Consider the following 13,795-nt stretch of genomic DNA (forward strand, 5'->3'; position numbering starts at 1 on the left):
TCACTTATAACTGGGAAAGAAAACCTACAACTTTCTTGCTGTGAGAAAAGAGCGCTTACCACTCAGCCACTTGGTCGCCATATAGATGCAGAACAGTTGTTTTATTTGGTCCAATGTAGGAGTAGCAGTCCATCTTAAACCAACACACTTTATGTTTCTCGTTCAGACTAATCCACCAAGTGGGTGTGGGAAAGTTTAGCTGGAGGCAGCTTTATTGTCTTATCTGTCAGCATGTATATATTTCATTGTATTTCATCATATTTCGATATCAGCCATAGCAAAGGATTTAGATTGGGATGAAGTGGTGTAATGCATAAGTTTGATTTTTTTCTGTTCTTCTTTTGGAGGACTAGTTTAAGCAGTACAATGGTTTCATCAGACTCTGTAAAGAAATTAGAAGCTCAGAGGTAAATGCTCTATCCACAGATCTTTTGGATACAAATCTGATCATATTTTTTACTTTTTCCTACAAATTTAGCCGCAGACCATTTCCTTTCCACCTCAGCAGCAGAACTATCAAGCATATCCTCTCCATTTTCTTCACTTCACCACAATTACTTTCAGGTTTTGAGAGGAGATATTTGTTTCCAATCAAATACAGCGCGTCTCTGTCACTAACATTTCTACCTGCTGAAGCTGAATCACCAAAGTTTATCTGCTAAATAAAATTTGTTTCCGTCTGTCTCTCCTGATTGAATTGTTATAAGTTTACAACATATTCTTCAACAGTTGTGTGCTTTTGTTTTTCCTTATTAACTTATTAAGATTCAACAAAATTCAATTCAATAAACCTTGACAATACAGACAGCTGATTAACTGTTGTCTTTTTGCTTATGTTACCTTCTACACATAAAAGATCAATTTGGATAATGGCATTTCTGTGAACATGGACAAGGTATATGTATGTGTGTGTATGTATGTATGTATGTATGTATGTATGTGTGTATGTGTGTATGTATGTATGTATGTATGTATGTGTGTGTGTGTGTGTGTGTGTGTGTGTGTGTGTGTGTGTGTGTGTGTGTGTGTGTGTGTGTGTGTGTGTGTGTGTGCATGTGTGCGTGTGTGTGTGCATGTATGTATATACAGTATATGTATGAATATGTGTATATGTATGTATATGTGTTTATGTATATGCGTATGTATGCATACGTGTGTAATTGTGTATGTATGTATGTACATATGTATGTATATGTTTTTCTTTTTATTATTATTTTATTGTATATTATTATATATGTATATTATTTGGATGTATTTAAGGGGTGGGGGGGTTGGCTATGTTGTGCACGTTTTCTTTTTATATTCTGATTTATGGATTTAATGTTTTGTTTTATTCCACAACATGCAAAAAAGAAAAAAAAAGTATATATATATACACACAAATATATATATACAAATAAAATATTGAAGCAAAAAAAGGAAGTGTATTTCCAGATTACCCCTAGGGCTTTAACTCTTTTCGTTTTGGACTGAGCTTGATGCAAATGTGACGACGAAGTGCTATCATCTTTCTCTGTAACAGCATAACCACTGAACACGGCCACAAAACGATCAGGATGCTGAATCATCGCTGGGACCAGATGCCAACTAAAATGCACATTATGCCTTCAGAGTTATTGGAAAACTGGATTAGCATTTGATTGCGCAGGTGCACCCAATAAAGACAGTTCTGTGGAAGGATTCTGCTTTGGCTTTAGTTTACTATCTCCTCCAATGGGGTGTACCTCACACAACCCGCAATGGCACAATTTCATTTCAAATCTTTTTCCAGGCACAAAGAAAATTGACTTCTCCATGGAGACACACTGGCCATAAAACCAATATATGGCAGTTGTGTTATTTTAGGTTGATCCAGTTTGAACCACTTTTCAATCACAGAACGGGCTGTAGACATTTGAGATTTTCACTTTGCTTCGTAAAATGGTGGTCTTGTGATAAAAATAGCTCACTGTACTATCAACCAAATCAACATTTTATGGAATCCTTTCCAATATATCCAAAGTAGACTGGGTAAATAAGGTAGGTAAGTAGCGCGTGTGCGTCACACACAAAAAAAAGAAACGATATTGGTGGCTGTGTCCTATTTTCAACCACCATATGAGGATGTTATGTTATGATAACCGGTAATGTCCATATCTTTTTCCTTTGACAGACCCCAAGATACTTGTGCCTCAGGAAATCTTCTGCTGACCCCATGAAGAAAAGAAGCTATCCTTCTCCCAAAAAAGAACCATGGTGCTGATTTGTATCAAAGCCATTTGTTGTGTTCGTTCTATGTCCTACTCTAACCTACAGCTTGGTGCTCCCTTAGAGATAGAGCTAACTCACTCAAGAGGAGCTCAGAGTAGAGCCACTGCTCCTCCACATTGAAAGGAGTCCAGTGCGATACCTCCTGGATTCCTCCCAGGTGAGCTGTTCTAGTCATGTCTCACCAGGAGGGGGCTTGGAAAATGCTGGATAATTTCTCAGCTGCCATGGATACTGTGGCGTCTGCCGGAGGAGTTGGAGGACCCATGCATAGAAAGGGAAGTCTGGGCATCTCTGCTTAGACTGCTGCCTCCACAAGCTGGCCGTGAGGAAGCAGTGGGAAACGGATTCGATCTGTATATTCTTGTTTATTTCATTATATTTTAAACTTTACTCAGATTACTGTCAAATCACAATCACAGAATCATTATGACTCATTCTCTGTTGGCCGTCCATCGCTCAGACTCACTTACTCTTCCCAAGCAGAGAGGCCCTCTAAGCTTGTCAACAGCCCTGTAGCCGCAGTACTTGTATAACGTGTGGCATGCAGGTCCCTGATGCGCTCTGGTCTGCATTAGCCTTACCCTGAACATCTTTTCTCAGGCTGACGGAGCCCCTTTCATGTGTCCCCTGCACCCAAGCATAAGCAGAACCATGCCACTGCCCAAAGCAAGGTCAGACCCCGCCACCACACACATACACTCAGCGCACCTTTAAAGCAACATTGGCTTCCTAATGGAACGTAAAGGAGGTTAGTGTTATTTTTCATCAATCTCACAGGCAATATATTCCACCTCATCCTATCCAAAGGGTAGCAAAACTGTGGCCCATGTGGTTGTAATCGACGCACAATGACCAATGATCTCACTTGCCTGCAACCCGGAGGGTGCCAGGCAAATTTGGGGATTTTAAATTACGTGTCAGAGTCAAAGTCAGAAAGAAAAAGTACATTCCTTACAGTTATGTACATCATACTTCAAAGTCAAGGGCCTCATCAGAAAGTAAATTCCAGGCGATGCTTCGAGGAGTAATGTTACAGTCAACTGAGGTAGGATGACCCATAAAGGTGATTTGATGAATTGTCATGCACAGCTCATTGAAGCTACAAATGGAGTTCTAATCTTGGACTATTTCGGAAGTGCTCTTTACAAAGAAAGGATTATAAACTGGACAGGAGCTCTGACATAGGAACATTCACACCGATTTGAAATAATGAACATTAATTTAGACTCAGAGATTGTCCCATTGTTGGGAATAATATCCAACATACTTCTACCACAAGTGCACCTGCTGGACTCAAGATGATCCCCCTTGAATTTCCACTGCTTATTACTCGAACCAGTATGAGGTCTTTGATGATGTGACAACAAAAGTGTGCACTAGGTACAATGCAAAACATGTTGGAGAAATGTTTTGTTATGCAGTAGAGTATTTGCTTTCCCCAGAGTTGTTGTATGTTTGATAAATGTACTTTCAAAGAAATATCCCCCGCATGGCTTCGACAATGACTCTAAAATTTCATGCAAACCGAATAAGCCCTTTTTTGGCCCTTAACCATCCCAGACAAAGCTTTTGTACCAACGAGCGGCCTATTATTTAGTTGTAGCATTTTTCTCTTTTCTTTTATGTCCGCAGAGACTTGGACGTCTTGCAGCGCGCCTCAAAAGGATTTTGGAAGGAGGCCCTTTTGTTTTGAGGTTTTCACACTTGAGGGCCGTGGTATTTGGTATGTGTGGAGAGGAGACTGTGACACTGTGAAAGGCGCTTGTAGGAAAAAAAAAGAAAAAGGAGCCAGTTTTGGCTCAACTCTGGCTCTGCCTCTACAAAAGAAAGAGAGGGAGAAGGATTAGTGTGTGCGGGCCGTGAGGAACTAATCTGTGTGACATAATAGAACTGTACATAAACAAACGGCCTGAGAAGTGAACGGCCTGCACTGATTCAATGAGGAGTGTGTGAAAACAAGAGCTCTTAGGGAAATGTCAATGAGGGCAGATGATAGAAAGAAATCTATACATTGTATTTGTTTAATTTGACATAGACGTCTTATTGGATCATAGTCTGCTAGAGCAAAGTTTGTTTGACTGGTTTGGTAGCATTAGTTCGTAGTGGTTAGTTTTACCATATTAGTGTGAAATCACCTGACAATAAATTTCTCAAATAATTAGCAGTAAATATATCACAAATTGACACTGTTTGGTGATGTACACTACGGCTGTGGTGGTGTGCACTACGGCTGTGGTGGTGGCCACAGCTGCCGCCGGTCTGACTGACAGAAATCTGGCTGCCAATCTGCGCAGCAGCCTCTACAGCCACTTTGTCACTCATAAAACACTTTCAGACACTCAATATCTTAAAAGGGACAAGGGAACCTCATTTCTTGTAGACTTCACACAAGGGAAGGCAATTTGCATTCTCCCCATGGCCCGGTGTTGCATACAACCCAATGCTTACTGTGGACTGTCTCTGCATCATTTTCTTGCAACATTGCATAATATCGTTTCGCATCATTCCAGTGGGTACACATTGGCCAGTTCTATCTTGACTCTGGGTCTTCTGGAGACTGGATTAATGAATATGCTGTATTACTTGGCATGTGCACAAAAAGAACTTATTCAAAGGTTGACAGATACTGAGCCTTGGCATTGAGATAAAGTGTTCTCCCTCATTGAAAGATGGGCATGTTCATACAGGTGAAATGGCTGATTTAGGGAATGGTTTTGCTATTCCCTAAATAGCAAAACCATTGCTTTTTAGGGAATGGTGCAACTCTATCGGTGCAACTTGAGATTTTGCTCAAACAATTGAAGACTGACTTTATTAACACATCTTTCTTCCAGTAAAGGGACATAGTTCAGCTGAATGTACCACGTAAGTGTAGTATTTTAGTCTTTATCCAACTCCATATATCACACATTTCCCACAATGGCGGCACACAGTAACCCAACATCTGAACGCAATTTCGTTGTACAATTGCACAATGACAAATAAAGCACTTACTTGCTTTTTTCTGGGTTGCCTTTGAAGGCGAAAGCTGCACTGAGGTGAGACCCCCAGCCCTGTACTGCCATATGTTAAGGACTGTGAACCAGGGTAAATTCTCCGCAGTTGAACTCTCTGAGCAGTTTATTTGGACTTAGTGAGAGCATGTAGGCTCCTGGAACTATCAGTGAGTATGTTGTACACAGTCTTAGCCACGATGAGCCTTTTACAGCCAAAATAAGCAGGAGCCTCTGCCAAAGCGCGGAGCCCTGGGAGGAGAGGCTATTTACTGCACACACAAAACACAAGCAGCAAAGGAACTAGTTATGGATTATTTTATTACTTAGGCGTTTGTACAGTTTCTACCATGGAAAAATAACATGTAACATAGGACTGTATTTACAATTCAATTTTTACAAAATGTCTTTACAAGGTTTTTTTTTTTTTTTTTGTCGGTTCCAAAAAAAAAAAGCAAGACGAAAACACACAGGACATCCACATTCATCACGCACATCCAAACCAAACTGTAGTACACACATAAATAAATATAGACATTCACTGACTGTGCCACGACAAATATTTCTACAGCCAAGAACATGTACAATTGATCTTTTTCACGCGAGGAATAGTTTCATTAATAAACATTACATATGACTCCCGATATAGTTCTTTGTAAATCTGTTAGTGAAGTTTTGCTAACATATTGGAAAAAAAGGTAACACAGACATTATCTCATGCCAACTGAAACGCTAATGCCGTCATGCAAAACCATTACAGGCTTTCAATTTGAAGCAGTTATTCGTTTACAAATTAAGTACTTGTACTACATGCAACATACTATGATACTCTGGGTTAGGCGATGAATTTAGTTACATAATGTATGATTTTTTACTGGGGTAGCACAATATAAATAGAAGAAACATTTGTCTTCATACACGTACAATGGCATTTCCCAATCAATACCTTTTTCATCATTATTTTCTATGTGGACGTTTCAACTTGTGGAGGTTTTGAGGAATCACAGAAGAGCTTTTTTTTCCTTTTTTTTAAATACAAACTATACAGACCAAGAGTTCCAGTGACAGAGCAGGGTGGGAAGGAAAAGTCTAGATTCCCAAACAGGGAATTTCGGGGATGGGGTCAGTCCATGGTCCAATGTGCTCCATTACAATCCTACCAGAAATCCACTGTTTCTCCTCACAACTGGTTTATTTTTTTTGACTTCCCTTGACCCATTCATGTCTCTCTACAGTGGCCTTGGCGTGATGCGAGTGGTGGTGTCGAAGCCGTGGCCCTAGAACACAAAAGTTCACACGTGAGTAATTGTACAGTAAAACGTCGCCTTCCTGGAGTTTTGCCGGGGCTAACGTGTCATCTTGCTTGGTAAATCTTTCCGCGACTCTCGCCTTTGCTGACAAAACACGCGGCTTTTTATGTTCGGGATAATGATGCCGCTTCCCAGAAGATAAGGTAATGGAAGTGCAGCCAACTTCCTCACTTTGTGTTGACACAACCGTGAATTGCAATATATTTTATGTGCTTTTAAGACACATTTATGATCCACACGCTCCATGCTTTATATTAGGGCTTCCTTTATGACTGCTGGAGAATTGAACTGCAATTTATTTAATGCCTCACTGATGATAAAACTCCTGCCATGCGCTATGAAGGAGGTAATATATTTTTTTAATAAATAAATGCATTTGGTTTATACACAGTCATTTGTGGCATAGTATCACAAATGTCGACCAGTGTTGACCTTACTTGCCTTTTGTAACATGTTTCTTGCAATTCAATCAGGCAAAACCAGAGGAAAAAGGCTTAAAAGCAAACCAGAAAATGTCCTTTTTTTGTATTGTAAATGACATTAAATAACTTTCAATAACTTAAAAAGTTATATAATTAAGGTTAGGTATACTTTAACCCTTGAACAATACCTACAAATTAATTATTTACATATGGCGTGTTGGATCAAGTGAAGTTCCCCCATTTTATCTTCATCTTTTCTCTTTTTACTGCATCATTTATAATAATTATATCAATAATATAATTCATAAAGAACTTAAAGGTGCACTATGCAACTTTTTATTTTAAAAAAGTGGGTTTGGGCAGTTCGCTTTGCACCTTTACTTTCCATCCCAGTGGCTCCTATGATGCTTCAAGATAACTTTTATGTCAGGTTTTTGTAGTTTTAGTGAATGGAATATATGCATAACCATAGAGACAGTTCAATCAGCAGTGAAAATCTACCAGAAACCTCAAAAACAATTGATTCTGGAGCATCCTACAGATCACAGGGATGGTAAGTAAAGGCGCTATGGAACCGCTAAGTATCTGAAAGGTAAGATATGCAGTTTTTTTTTTTTTTACATAAAAAATTGCATAGTGCACCTTTAAGACAAAGACTGCCTCACAACAATATACAAATCTCACAAAGAAAATGATAAAGATCAAGGAATATGTTATTAAATAGGCTCATATCATCATTACTGACTGTACAAATATAAGCATGAGTAGTAGTGTATTTAATGTAAGTATACGTACTATGTTGAACTACTGGTAAAGTTGTGGGGGTCTGGAAGGTCTTGACAGTGGCGGGCCCCTCCCCTCCAGTGGTTATGACCTGCACCTCCAGCCTGTAGTAGGTGGACGGCCGCAGGTTGGACACCACTAGGGAGTTATGGTCCTGGCAGGAAGGAGAGGAGAGAGGGAGCAGCAGTGAGATGAAATACTCCAGAGCATGTCCGTGATTATGACAGGGCTTGTTCTGGGGAAGGGCTATAAACCGGGGGGAATGGTGTGTCAGCGGCAGACAAAAACAAAGACACTGTTTTCATAAGGTTTCTGCCGTGGCTGTCTCATTTTCTGCCAACTTGATAAAGTGTGCAGTGGGTGGTTATATTTATAGACGAGCTCCAGAGGCTGGGAGGTGCAGATAGGCGGAACGTGTTGTTGATGGAGCAGATTATGTCAAAAGAGCGCCGTTTTCAGAGCTCTCACGCAGGATGAGAGAGTCGGGGATGCAGAGCCAAGGGAATAAAGTGCAGAAAAAGTACAGGAGAAAGGGATAGCCGCAGCAGGACACAGCGCTTCCTCTGATGTCTGCGGCTGTCTGCACACAAGGGCTTATCGCAGGATTCATGCTAAGAGTGTTATCCCAAGTCGCCCTCAACCAGGACAGACAGTGAGGAGAAAGGAGGAGTAGAGAACCCATTAGGCTAATGCAGGGGCAATGTCATGGTTTTGAAATGTTTGGGAAAAGGGAAATTCTTGTGGTTACGATGTTGTATGTAGTTACAAACAAGAGATAGTTCTGCTGAAATGCACTAAGTCTGATAGGCGCTAAGAGAACTGACTATTGGCCAGATACTGAGGATACTTTCATACGTATATAATGTAAAAGTTACATCAACTTTTACATTATATACGTATGAAAGTATCCTCAGGTTGACGTGAAACTTGAAGGTTGCAGTGAAATGAAAGCTTTGTCTCATAAAGTCTTTGCTGCATCTAAAACTCTTAATAAATGTGTATATTCAAAAACCTTCTCGAAATTCTGCTTGCGCTCTAAATCCTTGCAGACATTCGCATATTTCAATACCCGATTACAAAAAGATTGTCTGCACATACACATCAAAGGTCCATTATGCTAATACCATAATTAGGCAGTCACACATTCACAAATCACGTAAACAGGTCACCCCCTCCATCTTACCGGCGGTAGGATTTGCGACTGCGATATGATGCTGTTGGGCAGACTGTTTTGTCGGTTCTCGCTGGTCATTTCGGCCCATGTCACCTGAAAGCCTGTTATCCTCTGAGCGGGGGCCAGCCGGGTCACTTTCCACACGAAGCTCCCGGTGATGTTCCCCTCATTGATGGAGAAGGACGCGGTGAGGTTCTCGGGTTTAGCCAGCACCTTAGGGAGAGCTGTTAGGAGAAACAGAATAGGATGATGTTACAGTATCTGACTTGTGCATTGATTTCAGATGACCTCTACGTGTCAGGCAGGCCGCGTTCATTTTGCCGACAATGATAGTTCATCACGTTTTTGTCAATACAGTGGTTTTGCAGACTAAACAAATGCTGGATAAAAAGTAGTGGATCAAGGCTAAAACTATGGCTAAATGTCCTGATTATTATTTTTTTTTTTTCATGTATATAAAATAACTTCAACTTAAAAAAAAGAGACAAACAAGAAGATGCAAGCTTCAAATAAACAAACCGATTTGAAGTGTTTTTCTTCCTTTTCAAACAATAAGCCCCTAACAATACTAATTAAATGTCCCGGAAACAGGTTTAGTCCTACGTAAATTATCTTATGTTAGTTGTGCAACATATGGTAGGCAAAATGTACTTTTTAATGATATATCCTAATCAAAGACATATGTCTGGAGAGATTTGATTTGTTTAATTTGTGCATATTTCAGCAACTCTGTAAATCTAGACCATCTCACTTGTCTGCACTCAAAATGCCAGCTCACACATCCTTGTGACCCTTGCTCTGATCCTGTCCACAGTCAAACTCTATTCCACGCTCAGAATAGCATGTTTGCCGGTTGCTATAATTGCAAACATTTCAATTTTGAACCGCTTTAGTTTACCGCAGCGGCAGGAGTGGGATGCATGCTCTCTCCATTATTCTAATTCATAATACAAAAATCAAGGCTATGGTAGTTTAAAAAGCCTGAATAAAGCCTAATATGATGAAAACAAAATTGTCGTAAAAGAAAAAACATCAACACCCACCTCCTTCACCGGGGCAGGGGATGTACTTGTGCGTCTTGCTCCGGATGGTGGCGCAGGATGGGGTGAGGAAGGTGGTGCTCTCGTCCTTGGAGCGCCTCTTGGATTTGAGTGTGTGCACGGTGACTTTGTACTTGCAGGAGAACAGCAGGCTCGGGAGGTTGATGTAGTTCTCCTGTGCCAGAAAGCACATTAAAAGTTATTATTCAAATGACTTTGACTCCAGGGTCACGGGGTCAGCACCCATGGAGCGCCACAGATAATTAAATACTGGGTGCTGTGGCAGATTACATCCGGCCCGCTCAGACATGCCCCACATTACACTTTGAACCGCTTTGAAATTCATTACAGACTACCACCTAAATGTATGGAGTATGAGTACAGAAAGGAATATAATATGTCTCAATCACCTAGTTCTGTGGTTAATGCTTTGTCACTGAACAACAACAACAACAACAACAGAGTACTCTCAGTAAGTTTTTAAATTGTAAACTTGCTTTGTGTAAAAAGTGGCTTAAAATGCATATTAATCCAATATTCTGAATTCATGATTATATTCATTATTTGATCTTTGACCTATCGGAGCAACCTTTCCTGATTATCTAAACAAAAATAACATCTATTTAAGAGCTTATTTTTACAGCTCACAGAAGCCTCTCACTACTGTATTCCTACAGTTCCCAAATGTGAAAGCATTAAGATACAGTGGCCATTGCGGACTCAAGTGTGATTTACAAAGAATAGCCGATAAAGCCCTGTAAATGAATTCCTTGCAGCCTTACACTTTAAACTGCAATGAAACTTTAATCCTCCATTGACCTGAACAGAAAACCTCACTTGTTTCTTCCCAAAGAAAATCAAGCTGACATGTGTATTTAGACCGTGTATTTGTACTAAAGAGATTCAACATTAATAGCCAGTCCCTGGAGAGAGGGCGTGTGTATTCTGTGATATGAAACAGATTTGATTAAAAGTGAATGAGGCGCTGTGCTCACATAAAAGCTCCCGGGTCTGGAGTCTGTCCCAGTGATCTATAGAAAATGAATGTATATTCCTTAGCAACACAAGTCCCCCAAGAATGTGTTGATTGCTGAGAGCCCTGCCATGCGCCATCGGCCCAGCCAAAACACTTTACTTTTAGACCTCAGTGCACCCCGAAACAAGTCCAAGCAGGAGCGGAGCCGGGGCCAAAGGAGGTGAACAATCCCTCATTCCGGGAAATCATTGTTTTAGTGAATGCCTTTTATTGGCCCGATCGACCACACGACTGACTCATAATAGGCCAAACAACAGCCACTGATTTGCTGCGTGGCCAGGGATTTTTCTAAGCGCTAAGACAATAGAGCGGTGGACGGCTTTGCACGGCACACACGGAGAGCAGGAGCGAGAAACAAACCTGTGTGACAGATTTCTCCGGGCCCCGCGTCTCATTGTGGCTACAGTACTCGGGCATCCACTGGACATGGTAGCGGTTCACCTCAGGATCTGTGAGTTAGAGCGAGATCAGTGGTCAAAACGTGACTCAAACTTCAACATGGGTGTGGCAAGTATGTGTGTGCAATACAGAGGAAAACTATTGTCATTTTTGCGAGACCTTCCTGAACAAAATTGGGATGTTCTTTTGAATATTGCATTAAGATAAAACTTCATTAAGTGGGTCATTCTTCTGTTAGTTAATAATAACAATAGAGTATCTGGTTGCATGCATATTGTGCCTCTGCCTGCAATAGTTGGTTTTGTCCGTATTGTTTGCCATGGAATAACCTGAGTTCCCCTCTTGGGGGATGAATAAAACATATCTTATCTCCTATCTTACAGTCAATTTAGCGTTGTATTAAGAACAAAAGTTGGCTTTTATATTCAGAGGCAGTCGATAAACAGTGAGAGAGGATATGACATGGTTCATTATGTCTCAGATGAGCCGCTGCGGCAGACCACTATTACTGCATTTAAAGCTTAAAATTGTGTCCTCCAGGCTCCAGTATATAGGGGATCTGAATAGTGCGAGGCAAGTGTTTGCATTTCTGTATAGTTCTCAACCTTTCAAATGTTATTTCGCTTTGGTACACACATCACTTGACTACTGCATCCACGCAAAATCAGTGTTATCAGAATAGACAGAATGAAATGATTAAATGATTCCTATCTCATAAATGTCAGCACTCTGTATCTTTGATCTGATATGTCAGTATTTTCATAACTGATGTACTTGCCTTCAATGTTCATAGTACTTCCTATTTGATCTTTGCAGTAACTTACAGTCATTTCCCAGCTTCCTTGTGTCTTTCCCATGTTGACATGTGTCCACTTTCATCAGTGCAGGGCACAGCAGCTCCAGAGTGACAGTACAGTAGCACTTCATCATCAGCATATATCTGCCGATCATCCTCATCTCATGTTTCCAGATTTATTATTCATTCAGCTGCGTCCCTTGGTTATGTGGAATATTTCTCAGATTAATAATTGAGTTATGCTATGTTCGCCCCTTGGTGGAGGCCGCGGTTGTAGTGGGGAGATAAAAGGGGCCCTTTGAAGGCTTAGACACAGATCTGGCACTAGGAGCCCCTGAGCTCTTTGGAAGCAGAAGAGAGGAATTACGGGGAACCGGGAAATCGGGGGAAAATAAACACGGTGTGTTGAGCTGCGTCTGACGGAGAAGGGAAGTGAGATGTAAAACAAGAAATAGGGACATGAAGACAAGGTGGAGTATAGTGGCACTGCTGTGGGATAAATTGTGGCTGGAAGTGAGGCTCAACAGCACTGGACTGCTGCTGTTGTATAGCCCAGAGCACAGATACAGTATCTGAGCTGCTGTACAGTCTGCTCTGCTGGAGACTACCCAGAGGCCGCACTGCTTTGGATCACACAGACAATGAGCCCGGGTTTAATCATGCCTCGCTTAACCTGTTCCTTTCTTCTGTCACACAAAACAGATGTCCGGAGACTACAACTCCCCGGGCCATATGTACTTGTATGTATATACTGTACAGTAGTAAAGCCCAGGTTAAAGCCGGGGTCATCCTTCAGACTAATGAAGAGCAGGGCACATAAACCTCCACTGCAGCAACACGATTAGCTGTGCGATTCCCCAGCCGTGCTCGATCTTTGTCAGCATCTTTCAGCTGAGGGCGTCCCGGCCAGCTTTGCTAACAACCCTGGGTGAGCTCCATCTTCTCCAGCTCTGATTCAGCACTTGGTGTCTCACCAGGCTACTCCATCAGCCAGGGCGCGCATTCTTGACTCCCAGATGTGGAGCTTGGCGTGGGCGATGACATATATTAGAAACATAACATAGAGCAGTGAATGGAACTTGACAGGTTACCCCGAGAGCATGGCTTTCAAGGTTTCCATATTTCCAATCGGGTTTTAGCAGAAAGCTCAGGGAATGGATGCTGCCGGGATAGGCATGTCTATTGGCTTTAACCCATTGCGGTGCTCCAGAAATATCTGAATCCGTATGACATCAGGTCTTGTAAAACCAGAAAAGCTCTTCTCTGATGCTAAGGCGAGGGCGCGGAGCTATTAAACGCAGCTGTCAATAAACCCCATCTCAGTCTCAGTCTCAGTGTTTATTGTTCTTTACTAAACAGTGGCTCCACTCTACCGGCCCATGTGCAAGTTTACACCAATTTCCCTCGCACGATCGCATTACCAGTTCCCACAAAGACACGTTGTTTCGTTTATTTCATTTGCACCGTGCGATACCTCATTTATTAGGGCTATTCCATTGTTTGGGCAACTGTGGGTGAGTCATGCACCTGATTGTGATGTACATAAGTCCGGGTGAGTGATGGATATAATGGGGTGCTAATTCGATTTGAGA

General features: G+C 41.4%; 1 protein-coding gene across 1 annotated transcript in view; it reads right to left on the bottom strand.

The window, feature by feature from the left end:
* Positions 1–5,596: 5,596 nt before the first annotated feature.
* Positions 5,597–13,795, bottom strand: part of anos1 (anosmin 1) — a 49,429-nt gene continuing 41,230 nt past the window's right edge. The window contains exons 10-14 of the mRNA XM_079563567.1: positions 11,369–11,457; positions 9,976–10,147; positions 8,942–9,156; positions 7,771–7,912; positions 5,597–6,520 (exon numbers count right to left, since the gene is read on the bottom strand). Coding sequence (XP_079419693.1) covers positions 6,435–6,520; positions 7,771–7,912; positions 8,942–9,156; positions 9,976–10,147; positions 11,369–11,457 — 704 coding nt within the window. The 3' untranslated portion in view covers positions 5,597–6,434. The remainder of the gene's footprint in view (positions 6,521–7,770; positions 7,913–8,941; positions 9,157–9,975; positions 10,148–11,368; positions 11,458–13,795) is intronic.

This window comes from Gobius niger (genome assembly GCF_951799975.1).
Source record: "Gobius niger genome assembly, chromosome: 9".
Lineage (NCBI taxonomy): Eukaryota > Metazoa > Chordata > Actinopteri > Gobiiformes > Gobiidae > Gobius > Gobius niger.